General features: G+C 44.8%; 1 protein-coding gene across 2 annotated transcripts in view; it reads left to right on the top strand.

The window, feature by feature from the left end:
• myo1hb (myosin IHb) overlaps positions 1-17,131 on the top strand; it is a 32,074-nt gene that overhangs the window by 12,876 nt on the left and 2,067 nt on the right. For both annotated transcript variants that reach the window (XM_035390881.1, XM_035390882.1), the window contains 28 exons: positions 3,610-3,771; positions 3,902-4,017; positions 4,412-4,610; positions 4,894-4,974; positions 5,333-5,512; positions 6,219-6,317; positions 6,904-7,017; positions 7,393-7,464; positions 7,755-7,874; positions 8,342-8,409; positions 8,672-8,777; positions 9,893-9,973; positions 10,061-10,152; positions 10,633-10,727; positions 11,050-11,096; positions 11,616-11,696; positions 11,813-11,918; positions 12,235-12,352; positions 12,689-12,802; positions 13,178-13,254; positions 13,342-13,410; positions 13,851-13,935; positions 14,198-14,360; positions 14,606-14,689; positions 14,903-14,996; positions 15,451-15,506; positions 16,211-16,346; positions 16,732-16,802. In XM_035390881.1, the coding sequence (XP_035246772.1) occupies positions 3,610-3,771; positions 3,902-4,017; positions 4,412-4,610; positions 4,894-4,974; positions 5,333-5,512; positions 6,219-6,317; positions 6,904-7,017; positions 7,393-7,464; positions 7,755-7,874; positions 8,342-8,409; positions 8,672-8,777; positions 9,893-9,973; positions 10,061-10,152; positions 10,633-10,727; positions 11,050-11,096; positions 11,616-11,696; positions 11,813-11,918; positions 12,235-12,352; positions 12,689-12,802; positions 13,178-13,254; positions 13,342-13,410; positions 13,851-13,935; positions 14,198-14,360; positions 14,606-14,689; positions 14,903-14,996; positions 15,451-15,506; positions 16,211-16,346; positions 16,732-16,802 (2,886 nt within the window). The remainder of the gene's footprint in view (positions 1-3,609; positions 3,772-3,901; positions 4,018-4,411; positions 4,611-4,893; positions 4,975-5,332; positions 5,513-6,218; positions 6,318-6,903; positions 7,018-7,392; positions 7,465-7,754; positions 7,875-8,341; positions 8,410-8,671; positions 8,778-9,892; positions 9,974-10,060; positions 10,153-10,632; positions 10,728-11,049; positions 11,097-11,615; positions 11,697-11,812; positions 11,919-12,234; positions 12,353-12,688; positions 12,803-13,177; positions 13,255-13,341; positions 13,411-13,850; positions 13,936-14,197; positions 14,361-14,605; positions 14,690-14,902; positions 14,997-15,450; positions 15,507-16,210; positions 16,347-16,731; positions 16,803-17,131) is intronic.

The following is a 17,131-nucleotide window of genomic DNA, read 5'->3' as shown; positions in this document are numbered from 1 at the left end:
CTTGTCTGCTGCATGCTGGGATAGGCCACAGCCCCCACTGTCCCCCCACCGTCACCCCATGACCCTGAAGAGGAATAAGCGGTTTAAGAGAATAGATGGACGAATGAATGGATGCAGTGAGTCAGGTTTTAGTGTTTAAATAATTTTGTTTAAATAAATAATTTTAGTGCGCAGTGAGTCAAGCTGTGTTTAATGTAGCTTGGGATGTAGCTTATGTTGTTTTACTGATGTTGAGGGCAGTGGGTAACTCTGCACATTAAGCTCTGTATCCCACAGAGGAACAACATGTTCCTGTACACAAGTGGGATTCACCCATGCGTGGGATTGCTTCGTCTGTGTGGTAGTGTTTGTCGCCAATTTTTGAAATTTCTTTGTCGGTTTGACAGGCTGCAGTTCTTACAACAAGGACCGCAGGTAATGCCCAACGAATAATGCCTAATTTGAAATGTTTGCGTGACAAATTTCATACATCTTGTGACAAATTTTATATATCTTTATCTGTTGTTCAGTGGGGGTTGTAACTTCAACAATCAAATGGAAACTTAGATCTGACATTTCTAATTATTTTATCATTCAGTTTTTGTCAAAAGAACACTATGTGAAGTATTCATGTGCAATATCCTCACGTCTTCATGTATTTATACGTATACAATTGCCAATAAATAACCAATATAGTAATAGACTATATTGGTTATTCATATGTATGCAGTTTAATATAGTATGTGTTGGTACAGCAGGGTCAAGTGCACTTTAATGCAGAGAGTTTTGGTATAGCAGAGTAAAATGCACTTTAATGCAGAGTGTTTTGGTATAGCAGAGTAAAATGCACTTTAACGCAGAGTGTGTTGGTAGAGAGGTCAGAATGGAAGTGTATGTATTGGTATGGCACATGCTGCCGGATGCGTTTACATGCTCTTTTTTTCTAAAGTGGAGAATGCAGGGCATCCTCCCGCTGCCCTCGCACTGACTGATGGGCCCAGAGCGGCACGACAGGGGGGGAGATTAGATAGAGACCCGGAAACACACACACACATGCGCACACACACACACACACACACACATGCGCACACACACACACACATACACACATGCGCACACACTCACACACACACACACACACACACACGTACACACACACACACACACGTACACACACACACACACACATGCGCACACACACACACACACACACACACATGCGCACACACACACACACACACACACACACACACACATGAGCACACACACACACACACACACACACACACATGCGCACACACACACACACACACACACACATGCGCACACACTCACACACACACACACACAAACACACGTACACGCGCACACACACACGCACACGTGTGCGCACACACACACACATACGCACACACACATACATGCACACACGCATACACACATGCGCACACACACACACACACACACATGCGCACACACTCACACACACACACACACACAAACCCACGTACACACGCACACACACACGCACACGTGTGCGCACACACACACACATACGCACACACACATACATGCACACACACACACACACATACACGCGTGTGCACACACACACACATGCACACACACACACACAAGAGGTGTGGTAAGACTTGAATGGATACTTCCTGGAGTTTTAGTGTTTTTGATTGGCCTAAACACTTTTTCTATGTGATTTAGGCTATTTAAGGTACTGTTCGGCTGTTAAGTCTAGTGAGCTTGCTAGCTGTTGCTAACCGTCAGTGAGCTTGCTAGCTGTTGTTCACTGTCAGTGAGCTTGTGTGCTTGCTAGCTGTTGTATTACAACAAGATCATTGGCAGTTTGTTGGCTGGAAACCTCAATAGGTACCCCCTAAGCAGTGCTCATATTGCCAGCTGAAGTAGTACCCTTTCTCTTCCCCTCCATTACTGTGTGTGTGTTGTTTTGAGCGTGTGCAAGTGGAGATAGCACTGGTGGGATATTTAACAAACTGGACCGCAGCCCAAGTTTCCCATGCACGTAGCTCTATTGCAATGTACTTAGATACGGTTTGCAAGCCCATTATTCTAGCCTGCCTCAGTTCAGACAAAAAAGGTTACTACCATACAAGCTGATTTTATGACCATCATCAATTGCTTAACAGCCTAATAAAATCAACAGAAAATTAGCTAAGCTTCCATTAATCTTAGAATTTTATGACGTGTCATTATTTTTGAACCAAGCATATTTCTTCTGGTTTGATATATTTATTGACCCCAAGTGTATTATACTGGAAACAAGTTTCTATTTAAGGCTTTTTAAATGACTGCTTGGGAAATACAACATATTAAGGTTACAGTTAGATTGTTTCCTAAGTTTCTAGATAGTGGTGCAGCTTATGCAGATGTATTAAACTTAGCCAACTATGATCATAAAAATACATAACCAAACAAAAGTGATGTTTTTCAGGGCCTCTTATTGGCTCAAATGTCATGACATGTATTAAATCACCTGATTGGCTGATTTTGTGGCTAAATGGAGGAAATATTCAGAAGATAATGTTTCCACAGGAAATGAATGGGTTCAGTTCATTTCAATGAAATTGTTTCATTTTTTTCATTGCTAATAATTAATAAACTATAATTAGTATCATAAAGATTTTGAATAGCATACATCTGCACTTATACTGAAATAATAGAGCACTGTATGTATTTTATATGGGTAGCATAGCAAGTGTAGGGTAAGATACTGTTTAGAAATTGGGAAGAGAAGAAATATCCTGAAAAAACAGTACTTGCATGTTTTTATATGTTTCTGTATGTGTGTGTGCGTTTGTGTGATTAGATTTTTCCACATAGATGTTATCATTTAATCTCCCGAACACAATGTGAGGAAGCTGTGTGTTACCCGCCGATTGATTAGCCAGATCATTGGCACGCTCGTTAATCAGGGAAAATGAATGAAAACAGCTTGAGAATCAAGCAATAATCAGCTTAAAGGGAAGTTTTCCACCCCACAAATTGTCAGCTGAGCAACTGCCACTGCCAAGTCCCAAATGGCCCCCGTATGGGCTGGGCCTTTCCTTCCTAGGCTGCGCACACTTTCGTGTTTTAGTTTTAGTTACAGCTGCCCCTTTGACCCCTGCCCATGCTGGGGGTGTGGCGAGTAAGATGAGTGTTATCTGATTGGCTGTGGCCTGGGTGTGGGTGTGGGGAGTGCATATTGATTAAGGTGAGTGAGATGAGTGTTTTCTGATTGGCTTTGGCCTGGGTGTGGGGGGTTCATATTGATTAAGGTGAGTGAGATGAGTGTTATCTGATTGGCTGTAGCCTGGGTGTGGGTATTGGGGGGGGGGGTGCATAGTGATTAGAGAGAGATGAGTGTTATCTGATTGGCTGTGGCCTGGGTGTGGGTGTTGGGGGGGGGGGGTGCATAGTGATTGGAGAGAGATGAGTGTTCTCTGATTGGCTGTGGCCTGGGTGTGGGTGTTGGGGGGGAGGAGTGCATAGTGATTAAGGTGAGTGAGATGAGTGTTCTCTGATTGGCTGTGCCCTGGGTGTGAGTGTTAAGGGGGGGGGGGGGGTGCATAGTGATTAAGGTGAGTGCGCTGAACGTGTTGTGATTGGCTGTAGCACCTGGAGGCGCGGTGTAACCAGATCCTGTTGGATATGGAGGGGGCCCTGACAGCGCGGGACCGGGTGGGGATCCAGGACTTTGTGCTGCTGGACGCCTACACCAGCGAGAGCGCCTTCCTCGGGAACCTGCGCAAGCGCTTCAGCGAGAACCTCATCTATGTGAGTACCGCCCTGTTCTGCCCTAAACTCCGCCCCCAGCCACCAACATGTGTGCTTCAACAGGAAGCTCATCAGACCTGCCCAGCCCTGCCCTAAAGCCCTGCTGAGCAGCTGTCCCTCTCTCCTACAGACGTACATTGGCACTCTGCTAGTCTCAATCAACCCTTACAGAGAGCTGGGCATCTACAGCACTAAGCAAATGGACATCTACATGGGAGTCAACTTTTATGAGCTTCCTCCACACCTGTGAGTATACTGCACGAGTGGGTGTATGAGTGTGTGTGTGTGTGTGTGAGCGTGTGTGTGTGTGAGTGAGAGAGAGAGAGAGTGTATGTGTGTGTGTGAGAGAGAGAGAGAGAGAGAGAGAGAGTGTGTACGTATGTGTGTGTGAGAGAGAAAGAGACTGTGCGTGTGTGTGTGTGTGTGAGCGTGTGTGTGTGTGAGTGAGAGAGAGAGAGTGTATGTGTGTGTGAGAGAGAGAGAGAGAGAGAGAGAGTGTGTACGTATGTGTGTGTGAGAGAGAAAGAGACTGTGCGTGTGTGTGTGTGTGTGTGTGTATGTGTGTGTGTGAGTGTGAGTGTGTGTATGTGAGTAAATGTGTGTGTGTGCGTGTATAATCATACACTGCTGTGCCCTGCAGGTTTGCTCTGGCAGATAATGCGTACCGCACCATGCTGGCAGAGACTAATAACCACTTCATCCTCATATCTGGGGAGAGTGGTGCTGGGAAGACTGAGGCTTCCAAGAAGATCTTGCAGTTCTACGCTGCCAGCTGCCCTCGAACCCAGCTTCTGGACAACGTCAGGGACCGCCTGCTGCTCTCCAACCCTGTGCTGGAGGTCAGAGCTGCTCTGTCGTCTCTCCCTGTACCTGTGCACCTGTGCAGTCTCACCTGCCTCTCTCCCTACACCTGCGCACCTGAGCAGTCTCACCAGATTCGCTCCCTGTACTTCCATTATGTCACCAGTCTTTTTCATTTTGGCATTTAGCAGACTCCCATATGGCAGACTTTCCATAAGCTGAACAGTCTCACCTGCCTCTCTCTCCGTGCACCTGCTGGGGGGGGGGGGGGTAGCTCTGGGGTTTCTGCTCACCTGGTGATGCGTGTTTCCTGAATGGCAGGCCTTTGGGAATGCCAAAACCCTGAAGAATGACAACTCCAGCCGCTTTGGGAAGTACATGGACATCCAGTTCGACTACCAGGTACAGACACACAGCGATACCACGATGAAAATAATAATAAATGGGTTCATCTAGATCTGGCCTTCCTCCATATTATAAGGTTACTCACACTTTACTCACTGCTCACTTAAAGTTACCTCACTGAACACCCTCTTGTATTCTATGAATACAGAGCTATAATGATAGAGACAGTCAAGCAGTGTATATCTCTAACAGGAAGCTTCATTTCAGGAGGGTTTCTATTTTTGTGAAATATATAATGTTTGGTGATTTGGTCCGTTGTGGTTCGTGGTGGAGGTCAAGATATGGTTTGCACTTGTGATCAGGAAGTGGTTGCGGCTCAGGTTACGATGTGGTAATGTGGTCTCTGGTCCCTCAGGGGGAGGCGGTCGGAGGACACATCCTCAGTTACCTCCTAGAGAAATCAAGGGTAGTCCATCAGAACCACGGAGAGAGGAACTTTCATATCTTCTACCAGCTGGTGGAGGGGGGAGACGATGAGCTCCTGCGATGGCTGGGTCTAGAGAGAAACCCACAGCACTATAGATACCTGGTACAGGTGAGAGAGACCAACAGCACTACACATACCTGGTACAGGTGAGAGAGACCAACAGCACTATAGATACCTGGTACAGATGAGAGAGACCAACAGCACTATAGATACCTGGTACAGGTGAGAGAGACCAACAGCACTATAGATACCTGGTACAGGTGAGAGAGACCAACAGCACTATAGATACCTGGTACAGGTGAGAGAGACCAACAGCACTATAGATACCTGGTACAAGTGAGAGAAATCAACAGCACTATAGATACCTGGTACAGGTGAGAGAGACCAACAGCACTATACGTACCTATGAGAGGAGAGATAAACCCACAGCACTACAGATACCTGGTACAGGTGAGAGAAACCCGCAGTCCTGTACTTACCTATGACTAGAGAGAGAAACCTACAGTACTACACACAGAACTGCACATACCTGGTACAACTGAAGGAAACCTGTTATATTACACTTACCAGGTGCAAGTGAGAGAAACCTTTAGCACTACATTTAACTAGTTCAAAAACCATTTCCATTACGTTTACCTGTGACAGGTGAGGGAAATCAATAACACTGCCCCTAGTACAAACCTTACTCTGCTGACAGAACTCAGTCTGTAATCCATTATTTATTTATTTATTTATTTATTGTTTAATTGCTTACCTGGTGCAGATGAATGCATGTATATGATTGTAGTCCCATACACAGTCTTTTCTCCTGCAGGGGGACTGTGCCAAAGTGAGCTCGATCAATGACAAGAATGACTGGAAAACCGTGCAGAAGGCCCTCTCTGTCATTGACTTCAGCAAGACTGAGATTGAGGTGAGTCTGGATTCCCCAGCACTAAGGCACTGTCACTGGCCAATGGAAGAGAGGGGGAGGTGGACGAGCGTAATGTACTGTTCACTGGGATAGAGTGGGAGGTACAGCAGTGTAATGATCTGGCTATTGGAAGACAGATGGAGGCTGATCAGTATAATGACCTGGCCAATGGGAGACATTTTGAAGGTTGTTCACTATAATGATCAGCCTGTATTTGCACTGTATGTTTGTTATGTAATGCTGTTTTTGTTTGAATGTGTTTTATAATTTTGTATTTGTGTCTATAGGACCCCCTTGATGCTACATCTCAAGGGGCTATCCTTTCAATAAATTCCTTTCACTATGATGATCTGGCCAAAGGGAGACATTATAGAGGCTGACAACTATAATTATCTGGCCAAAGGGAGACATTTTAGAGGCTGACAACTGTAATGATCTGGCCAATGGGAGACATTTTTGAGGCTGACCAGTATAAAGCAATAGCCAATAATAGAGCCTGAGACACAGCAGGAGAGTGGGTCAGGGTTTGAGGCTCAGGTCCTAATGCTGATCCCACACCTGCATTTCTGCCACCGCCTCCCTGCAGCACCTGTTCGCCATCATCGCCAGCGTCCTTCACCTGGGCAACGTCCGCTTTGAGGCCAACGCCCACGGATACGCTACGCTCAACAGCAGCTCCGAAGTGCACTGGCTCTCCCAGGTAAGGCACACGCCTGCCACTGGTCTGCCCAGGTTAAACTCAGTATTCCACATTGAACTGTGAATTCAGGAGGTGGGTTCTACATTTCCACGAGGGTTCTCCAGTTACTGAATTCAATTTCAGTTAATTTACTGAATTGAGTTCATTCTAATAGGATTTGATCCCAAATGATTAAGAGACACGTTAGACTTTCACTCCACAGCTTAAAAAGAACCCAGACTCCAGGGATTTAATGTTTCACTGGTAAAGCCTACTTCACATGTGTTTCACTCAACATGTTCTTCTGCCCTGCACTCCTGTCAGCTTGCTTGTTTTGGGTGGGGAGGTTAACAGAGGTGCAGCTGAAATGTGATTGGCTGTTGCTCGTCTGTGCAGATGCTGGGGATTCATTCGCAGGTGCTGCAGGAGGGCCTCACTCACAGGAAAATCGAAGCCAGAGAGGAGCAGGTGAGGGAACGTGACCTGACCGGTGAAACCATCTTGAAAAGAGACTTCAGATGGAAAATGACGGTTTCATTGCAGGAAGCAGTAAAAGCACAAGCTTATTAAAATACTCATTAAAGTATTTCTCCAGAGAACTCGAGGCCTCGGCTTAAATATTTCCCTTGTGAGCACAGACCCAACCCCCATAGCTTAAGCCAACATGTATGCCTTTCCTTAGCTGTACTCAGTGATTAACTCAGCCGTGACTACTACGATTGGTTGAGTGATGATCAGGTGACTCTGCTGGCCCTTAGGTACTCAGCCCCTTCACCACAGACCACGCGGTGTACGCCAGAGACGCCCTGGCCAAAGCCATGTACGGGCGCACCTTCACCTGGCTCGTCAACAAAATTAACGAGTCTTTGGCTAACAAGGTGAGCGCATATACCTGGACAGACTTGGTGAGACAGACACACACACACACACACACACACACACACACACACACACACTCCTGTTGTAGCTGTTGAAAGATGTTGATGTGTTACAATGATATCATCTGAGAGATATTAAAGTAGTATAATGATATCACCTATGAAATACCAATGTTTTATGATGTCACTTATAGATATAAATCTGTTATAGATTGAAAGGCCTGGGTACTTCAGCCTCACTATTCACTGAATGATGTAGGAAACAAAGGAGTTTCTTATGCTAGCCTTTCTTGCTGAGCTAGTCCTCAGTTCAGTGCTAGTCTTAAGTGCAGTGCTAGTATTTCATAGAATGCTGCTCTCAAGTATATATCCTATGGATCTGGTATAGAAAGTAAAAGGGTTTCCTCTGTCTGCATGGTTGAACTGACTGTTCCTGGATCAGTGTGACTGTGGTCTCTGTTCTGCAGGACCACTCTAGGATGACTGTTATCGGACTGCTGGATATCTATGGCTTTGAGGTCTTCCATGTGAACAGGTATGTGTGTTATACTTTATACTATGTCAACGGGTATGCATTATTCCCAGGCTTTTGGTGACCATTCAGCTTTGTACCCCACTTACTCACAACTAAGCCATTTACACCAAATTTACTTCCATCCCTGGTCGTTTACACCCCACATGCTCAAACCTCAATCATTTTCTTTTTGATTCCAAAAGTAGTATTCTTTTGGTGATGTAATTTTATTTTCTGTGTGCGTGGGTGTGCCTGTGCGTGCTTTTCTGTGTGTGGGTGTTAGTTTTGAACAGTTCTGCATAAACTACTGCAATGAGAAGTTACAGCAGCTTTTCATCCAGCTGACCCTGAAATCTGAGCAGGAGGAATACGAAACAGAGGGCATTGAGGTAAAGACACCGTCATGAATCACGTGCATCACTGACTCTATAACTCTACTGTGTACCATTGAAACTACTCTATAGTTCTATACAGGGTCTTTCCCAAGCACTGGCCTGACTTGAGGCCAGTCAGCTACTTTTATCTGCAAGTCATTATAACAGACAAAAACTATTGGCTGTACATTGTCATGTGATTTTGTACATGTAATTCATATGTGCACTTCAATCAGATTTTTTGATGACTATCTGGAATTTCTCTTGAACAATAATCACTGATATCTGAACTAGTTCTCCCTTTCTGCACACCACAAGATACAGTATAGAGAAATCGGGCTCTATTTTGAAGATCTAGCAGCACACTGCAATTTTGGAGTCAGAGTAGTCTGCAATTTGCGCCTGCGCTGCCCGCCTGCTCAAACCAGGCCTGTAGCCCATAAATATTTTGTACGGCTTTGCTTTAAAAATGAGGCTCAGCTTCACCAACATTTTCCTTCAACAACAATGGCATGTGACCATGGGCACACAGGATTTAAATGCCGTCTTATGACACTTCCACAGTACAGTTGGAAATAGTATGGAGGATATTTTTTTCATACTGCATGTTGCATACTAATGCAGTAAACAATGTGCGGTAAACAGTACGCGAGATGCTAGTACACAGTACACAGGACATAAATAACTGTAACATCAGAACAGTTGACTAACCCCCGAGCACAAGAGGGCAGTGTTGTATCGGTCAAATGGAAAACATAGCAGCAAATTGGACCCTTTTCTTCATACTTCAGAACATATGACACAATTGATCATTCCTACTATAAGAAAGGCATAAGTTATTGCTGATGTAGATGTGAGATGTACAACTGAGATAAGAAGAAACAGTTTACACTTTGTGTGCACCAACCCACTAGGTGCCTTCTATGCTTTGGCAGAGTGTTCTCTGCACACCCCTCCCCCCTCCTGACCTGACACTTTATTCAGTCAGCTGGATACTTCAAAATCTGGATAACAACCTACCCAGGGATCAGTGTGTGTTCTACTTTACCCAGTATAGATCAGAGACCAGGCCGATATCTCTCTCTCCTTCTTTCTCTCTCTCTCACTCTCCCTCCCTATTTCTTCTGCAGTGGGAGACAGTACCGTTCTTCAACAACAAGATCATCTGTGACCTGGTGGAGGAGAAACACAGAGGAATCATTTCAGTGTTGGTGAGACAGACGTGCACACACACACACACACACACACACAGTGTGTTTGTTTGTGGGCCCCCATAATCCTGGATTCTTCCTGCTCAGGATGAGGAGTGCCTGAGGCCAGGAGATGCAACTGACCTCACCTTCCTACAGAGGCTGGAGGAGAAGGTGGGTGGCCACCCCCACTTTATAACGTAAGTATCTCACACAGTCTCTCACACACACACACACGCACACACATTTGTATGGAGCTGGCAACGATTGCCATATAGCCATCATAATGACGGTTATGAAAAGCCATATTTTTATGTTTGATTTTAGGTAAATATTGCCATTTTTAAAAGTCTGTTTTAGGTGTTTTAGTGCACTTTCATTTATAGAATGAATAACAACTGTAATGGTGTCTGCAGCGCATCAACTCTCCCCCTTCTTGACAGGTCTTTTAGCCTACACTTTGAACACATTTTCCACCTGGTTGGCACACAAACACATGCACACACACACGCGCACACACACACTCACACATGCACAACCACATTCATTGACACAAACAATCAAACATTCATACACACGTACTGTACATGCTTTCAGAATGGAGGACACAGAAATGTCATTAGCATGTTCACGCACACGCATGTCACTCTATATCCCTCTGTGTGACTTACGGCCCACAGGCACAAGCTGGCCGATCAGAAAACACGCAAAACCCTGGAGAGAGGAGACTTCCGTCTTTTGCACTACGCTGGCGAAGTCACCTACTGCGTCGTGGGTAATGCCCTGTGTGTTTGTGCATGCGTGCGTGCGTGTGTGCGTGCGTGCGTGTTTGTCTGTGCGTGCGTGTGTGTGGATAATGTTTGTACTATAACATGATTAGGTCTGGCTGATATACAATAAATTGCTTAACAGGGCTCTGCCTACAGGCTCCTCCTGTAAGATTCTGGGAAATGTAGTTAAAATGGATATTTTACCTTCTGGCTTAGTGGAAGGGAAGTAGTGTTTTTTTTTACATTTCACTTTCTACACAATCACACGCACGCACGCACACAGACAGTAATCTACCCTTTTAATCTAACTCTGACATGTCTCTTCAGGATTCCTGGACAAAAACAACGACCTTTTGCACAGAAACATCAAAGAAGTGAGTGTGGCAGCATCTTCCTCTCTGTAGCTAATTAGAGCTGTTTAAACTGCTCCTTAGTTACTCACATGCTACTCCCCGTGTGCAAATTACCATATGTTTGAGGTATTGCACTGGTTCACAAGGCTTTTGATTCATTTTATAATAACAAACTTTTACAATAATCATTCTGCTTCAGTTCTGCCTCAAACCCTGTGAACTGCAAAATGAATACCTGTGATAGAAAAAAATAGTCATGGAAGTTGCTGGAAACCATAGTTAGTTAAAATAGCTAAAATATCAGTTAACTAAACCCTTTCAATTGCATTTTATTTGCTGAGAATTATATTTGAATGTTATCTCAATCATTTATTATGTAATCAATTGTATTTTTCTATGAATGCATCACCATTATCAGTCATTGGAGTTCTCAGGTTGTTCTTGTAATGGATTACAGTTCTGATTTTATAGGCCAGTTAGTAGATTGATTGGTTGATTAATTTATGGGTTTACTGATTGATTGATTGACTGATCCCTCAGGTGATGCGTAAGTCTAAGAATGACATTGTTAAGCACTGCTTCCCTTCCACTGAGCCGGACACCAAGAAGAGGCCAGAGACGGTAAAGAGACAGACCATAATAATCCTGCCCCATTCCTGCTTAATAATGTTCTAAAATGTTCACCTTGCAGCATGCGTCCCCTGATTTGACCTCTGACCTCTGGGCTGCCCCTGCAGGTGGCCACTCAGTTTAAAAACAGCCTGGCGGGGCTCACTGACATCCTCATGGCCAAAGAGCCCTGGTACGTTCGCTGCCTCAAGCCCAACGACTCCAAGCAGCCAGGTGAGGTCGTGGCATCAACACTCTCTCTGGATGCTTTTCCTGCACGCTTGAGGTCATGTGATTTCATACTGCCTTTGATTTCATGTGATTTCAAACAGCGACTGATGTCATGCCATTTTCATACAGTGATTAAAGGTCATGTGATTTAACTCTGTGTTGATGTCACGCGTAATGTGATTTCATACTTAATTGTAGCCACATGATGCTGCGCAGCGATATCACGTTTTGACCTGACACGCTATCACAGCGTTCCATAACCTGTTTTGACGCGGCGTGTCATCGCGGTGTTTGATACGCGCTCACCTCTGGACTGCAGGGCGGTTTGATGACGTGCTGGTCAGACACCAGGTGAAGTACCTGGGCTTGATGGAGCACCTACGCGTCAGACGGGCTGGCTTCGCCTACCGCCGGAGATTCGAGGTCTTCCTGCAGAGGTACAAAGTTCCGTTCATTTCTCACCTGGAATGTTCCGGGGTATGCGTACACAACCAAGAGACTGACAACAGTACAAGCCGCTTCTGTGCTTCTATTGAAGTGACAAACATTGTAAAGTGCAAGTGACCTAAATGAAAAAGGGTTTGAATGTGAACACCTATATTAGTAATATATGGCAATTAAAGTTCATTTATGACATTTAGTGTGTTTTGTATTCCATAAAAATGTTCCATAATAATGAGCACAGAAACACATCCCTCTCTCCCCTGCTAATGAGAATATGAGGATAATCAGGAATGACTTGAAGAATCACATAGATGACCTCTGACCTCCAGGTACAAGGCACTCTGTCCTGACACTTGGCCCAACTGGAAAGGCCCCCCTGCGGAGGGAGTGGAGAGGCTGGTCAAGCACCTGGGGTACACACCCGACGAGTACAAGATTGGCCGGTAAGAGCCCCCTGCTTGCAAGAAGAAGGGTCCCAGAGAGGGAAACGTAGAGCTGGGCCTTACAGAAACCCAGCAGGGAAGGGAGGAAACATACAGATTTGGGTGGCCAAACAAATGTCCAGAGAGACACAAGCTTTTGATTCTTGGAATTTTCAAATGTCAAATTCAAATCTGAATAGACTTGGCTCAACCAACTGACTAGCTCGCTACTGTGCTTCGTCAAATGGTGTTCTCTGCATACCCATGCCCCCTAGCCTGCTAGCTACTTGAAAATCTGGGGTACAAACTACCAAGGGACCAGTGTGTGTACTATTTTTCCCAGTTTAGATCACAAATCAGCCTGATCCCCCTATCCCTATCGCTCTCTCTATTCAGGACCAAGATATTCATCCGCCATCCCAAAACCCTCTTTGCTACTGAAGATGCCTTTGAGGTGTGCAAGCACAAACTGGGTAAGGACCCCATCGCCTCACAGTGAAACGAGACATTTGGGACCATTCTGCTTATCTCTGTCCCTCTCTTCCTCTGTAATATCACAGCCACACGAATCCAAGCCAAGTACAAAGGGTACCGTGGAAAGGGAGCGTACCAGAGACAGAGAGATGCAGGTGGGTCACCTACTCTCATCATTTAACCATTTTTTTGCAGACAACGTAATTTGCCTTTGGGGAAAAAAATGTAAAAAGCTCAACACCGTAAAGATTTCTGCCATATGTCTATAGTTGTATACACTGAAAACAGTGCTGGAGCATTGCTGTCAATCACCTGTGCTTAATTAGTGACAATTGATGTAAATTACTAAGGAAATGCAATGTGATAAATGATTGACAAGAAGGTTCCGCCAACCTCGTGCTGACAGATGACTGAACTGCGGTTTTTTAAACTGCACTAGTTAAACTGGTGGCCCAAGTTATAAGGCCTAAGATATTCCTGACATTAAATTGGGGCCCATTCTTCTGTGCTTAATTGTGTTCTCAAATAAAGAATTTAAATGTGTCTCTGTGTGTGGATGTTGGATATTTTTGTTGCCTGTCTCTCTCTCTTTTAGCCATGAAGATCGAGACATGCTGGAGGGGTCTGATGGCCCGCAAAGAAAGAGAAAGGAGAGCCTGGGCTGTTAAGGTCATAAAGAGGTGAGAGAACATGGATCCATTAACATGGACATTTCGGCTAAAGAACATTATTAAAACATGAAATGTAATAATTGCCACATGAACATACAACTAACCATCTTTAAATACGGTATGATCTTTCATAGATAATTAATGTTCTGAGGGCCCTGTGATGGAGCTCTGTGGTGGCATCCTGTGACAGGGCTCCATGACAGTGCTCAAGTATAGGCCCCTGTGCCCTGATCTCTCTAATGGGGCCCCTGCGTTTGTTTCTCTCTCTCAGGTTTATCAAGGGCTTCATGACCAGAAACCAGCCTGCCGGTGTGGATAACTCTGAATACCTGGCCTTCGTCAGACAGAACTACCTCCTCCGTCTGAGAGACAATCTGCCCAAATCCATCCTAGAGAGAAACGCCTGGCTTACCCCACCCCCCATAATGCAGGAGGTAGGATGGTGTGTCATCTGCTACTCTGTAATGCTGTACAAATAAAATGTATTTAATTTAATTTGATTTGAAAAAATTAACCACATATTAAATCTGCAAAATAAAATAATTTGATTTATCTTTGAGGCAATCCATCTTGTTAATAAAAATGTGTTAATATTTTTCACATAATTAACATTCTTCGGGCTCCACAGTTTAATTGAGATGTATATCATTGTGTTGCTGTGCTGTGTTTTGTTGTGCAGGCATCTTCCATGCTGCGTAGACTCTACACACGCCATATGGTCCGGCATTATGTGCGTGGCATCACTGCACAACGTAAAGCACAGGTACAGCCCTGACCTTTGGCCTTTGACCTTTGACTTCTCCTGATAGTACCACAGATATAATTATAGACTCAAAGAGACTTTTCTAAGCATTTTTTACATTCCTTCCAGGAACCAGTCTAGTTGCCCTTATTGGTACTTTTTTTAAGAGCTTTCATACGTTTTGCCATGTTCATGCTGTGGTTGTGTGTCCCTTGGGGCTGCCGGTCATCTTAGCTGCTGCTGAAAGGTGTGGCCAGTGCCTTATTTAAGGGCAAGAAGGAGAGCTATCCCCAAAGCGTGCCCAGACCTTTCGCAGACACTAGAATAGGTAAGACCAACCGTGCCCTCTGAATACCTGTGAAGTGGCAGTGCTTCCTAGACTATCCCTAACTTTAGTATAAATCACTTTCACATTCTTACGATGTCACCATATTTAAAAAAAACAAAAACATGCAAGAAATATATTATTTGATATATTTGAAGACGTATTTTAGATATATATTAGCTATTACTGTGACGGTTAGGGGTCTAACACACTTTTCTCACACACAGACACACAAGCACACACAAAAATGCACACATCTCTGGAGTCTGAACGCTACTGTAGGCCCACAGAACTGATTTGTACACACCTTACGGCATAAAGGCAGGGTGATAAGGTCACTGGTAGAATGTATGAAATGTGTTTTCAGCCCAGAATATATGTTTCACTTCTGAAAGGTGTGTGTCGTCTTCCTGTCTGCCTGCTGTCTGTGTGTGTGTCTGTGTGTGTGTTTATACAGGGGAACAGGATATCAACTTGAAGGTCCTACAGTTGATCAGGCACGAACGAATCCAGGTAAGCTAAAACATAGGCTTTTGATTGGCTGCAGCTACAGGTGTGCATGGCTTTGATTGACCAGTGCTGGTGGTCTGCAGCTCCACAGGGCTGCTGTGCTTACCTCAAAGCAATGATTAACCACATCCAAGTGCTTAATCACTGTATGAAAAGACAAAAGCCGGGCTGAGTCCTGGGATTTTAAACCCCCTACTTTACTAGAGCATTACCCATTAGACACAAAACGAAATGTGGGATCATGACCATGTGACCTTTGTGTGACCTCCCCTTTCTGTCTCATTGGCTCATTCCCATCTGAATTTGCAAACGCCGCAAGATGATTGGGTTGTAGCAGCCTGGATTTGTCTTGTGCATGCCAGAAGCAACCCACAGGAAATATGACTGTTATCATTCTCTCTTCCCCCAACCTCCATCCATCCCTCCCTCCCTCTCTCCTTCCCTCACTCTTCCTTGCTCTCCTTCCCTCATTCTCTCCCTCTCTTCTTCTCTTCTGCTCTCTCTCAACCTCTCCCACCCTCTCTCTCTCCCTCTTCCTTCCTCTCTCTCTGCCTTTCCCTTTATCATCCTCCCTCTCTCTTCCTTGCTCTCCTTCCCTCATTCTCTCCCTCTCTTCTTCTCTTCCGCTCTCTCTCTGCCTTTCCCTTTATCTTCCCCCCTCCCTCCCTCTCTCTCCCTGTCTCTCCCGTTCCCTCTCTCCCCTGCAGTACAGCGTGCGGGTGGTAAAGTATGACAGGAAGGGCTTTCGGCCCCGCCCCAGGCTGCTGTTGCTGACTCAAGCTGCGCTGTACGTGGTGGAGGAGGCCAAGGTCAAACAGCGCGTGGAGTACAGGGCCCTGAGAGGTCATCACCTAAGCAGGGCTACCAGAGCTCGTCCTGAGTGTGTGTGCGTGTTCGTGTGCATTTGCACACGTGCGTGCGTGTGTGTATGTATGAGTGTACGTATGCACATAGTGTGTGTGCTTGTGTTTCTGTGTGCATATATGTCAGTAGTGTGTGTGCGTGTATGTCTATAGTGTGTTCAAGCGTGCGTGTTTGCATATAGTGTGTGCGCAAGTGTATGTGTGTAGTGTAGAGCGTGTGGATGTATGAATATTGTGTGTTTCTGTGCATGCATTTATGTGTTTAGTGTGTGTGTGTGTGTACGTGCTTGTATGTGCGTGTATGTCTATAGTGGGCGTGTATGTGTTTAGCATAAAGAAACTGATAATCCTCTTTGTGCTTGCAGGTGTGTCAGTGAGCAATCTGAGTGACAATTTCATGATCCTCCATGTCATGTGTGATGACAACAAACAGAAGGTAAAATTGGATAGAAATATTGTTTTACGTTCATTGAACCCGAATCAGCCCAAATTCTATGCCTTGTCATAAGCAAATACAGTATATTAAAGTTCTTATAACTCGCAATGGTCTTTCTTAGACACCGGCATCTAATAATAATAATTTTGAATAGACTGAGGGGGAAAGGGCATTCAAAACATGTTATTAAGCAAAGCCTCTTGTCCTTAATAAAAATTGAATAAGGAAGTAACGTGAGTCAACTATCTGGTTAGTCTACAGCATTATTTTAAATAATATGTGAAAAAAAAACATTATACTGCTGTATCCCCGGTTATCCCCACTACACT

The sequence above is a fragment of the Anguilla anguilla genome, chromosome 14 (assembly GCF_013347855.1).
Source record: "Anguilla anguilla isolate fAngAng1 chromosome 14, fAngAng1.pri, whole genome shotgun sequence".
Taxonomy (NCBI): domain Eukaryota; kingdom Metazoa; phylum Chordata; class Actinopteri; order Anguilliformes; family Anguillidae; genus Anguilla; species Anguilla anguilla.
This window is presented reverse-complemented; position numbering and strand designations above follow the sequence as displayed.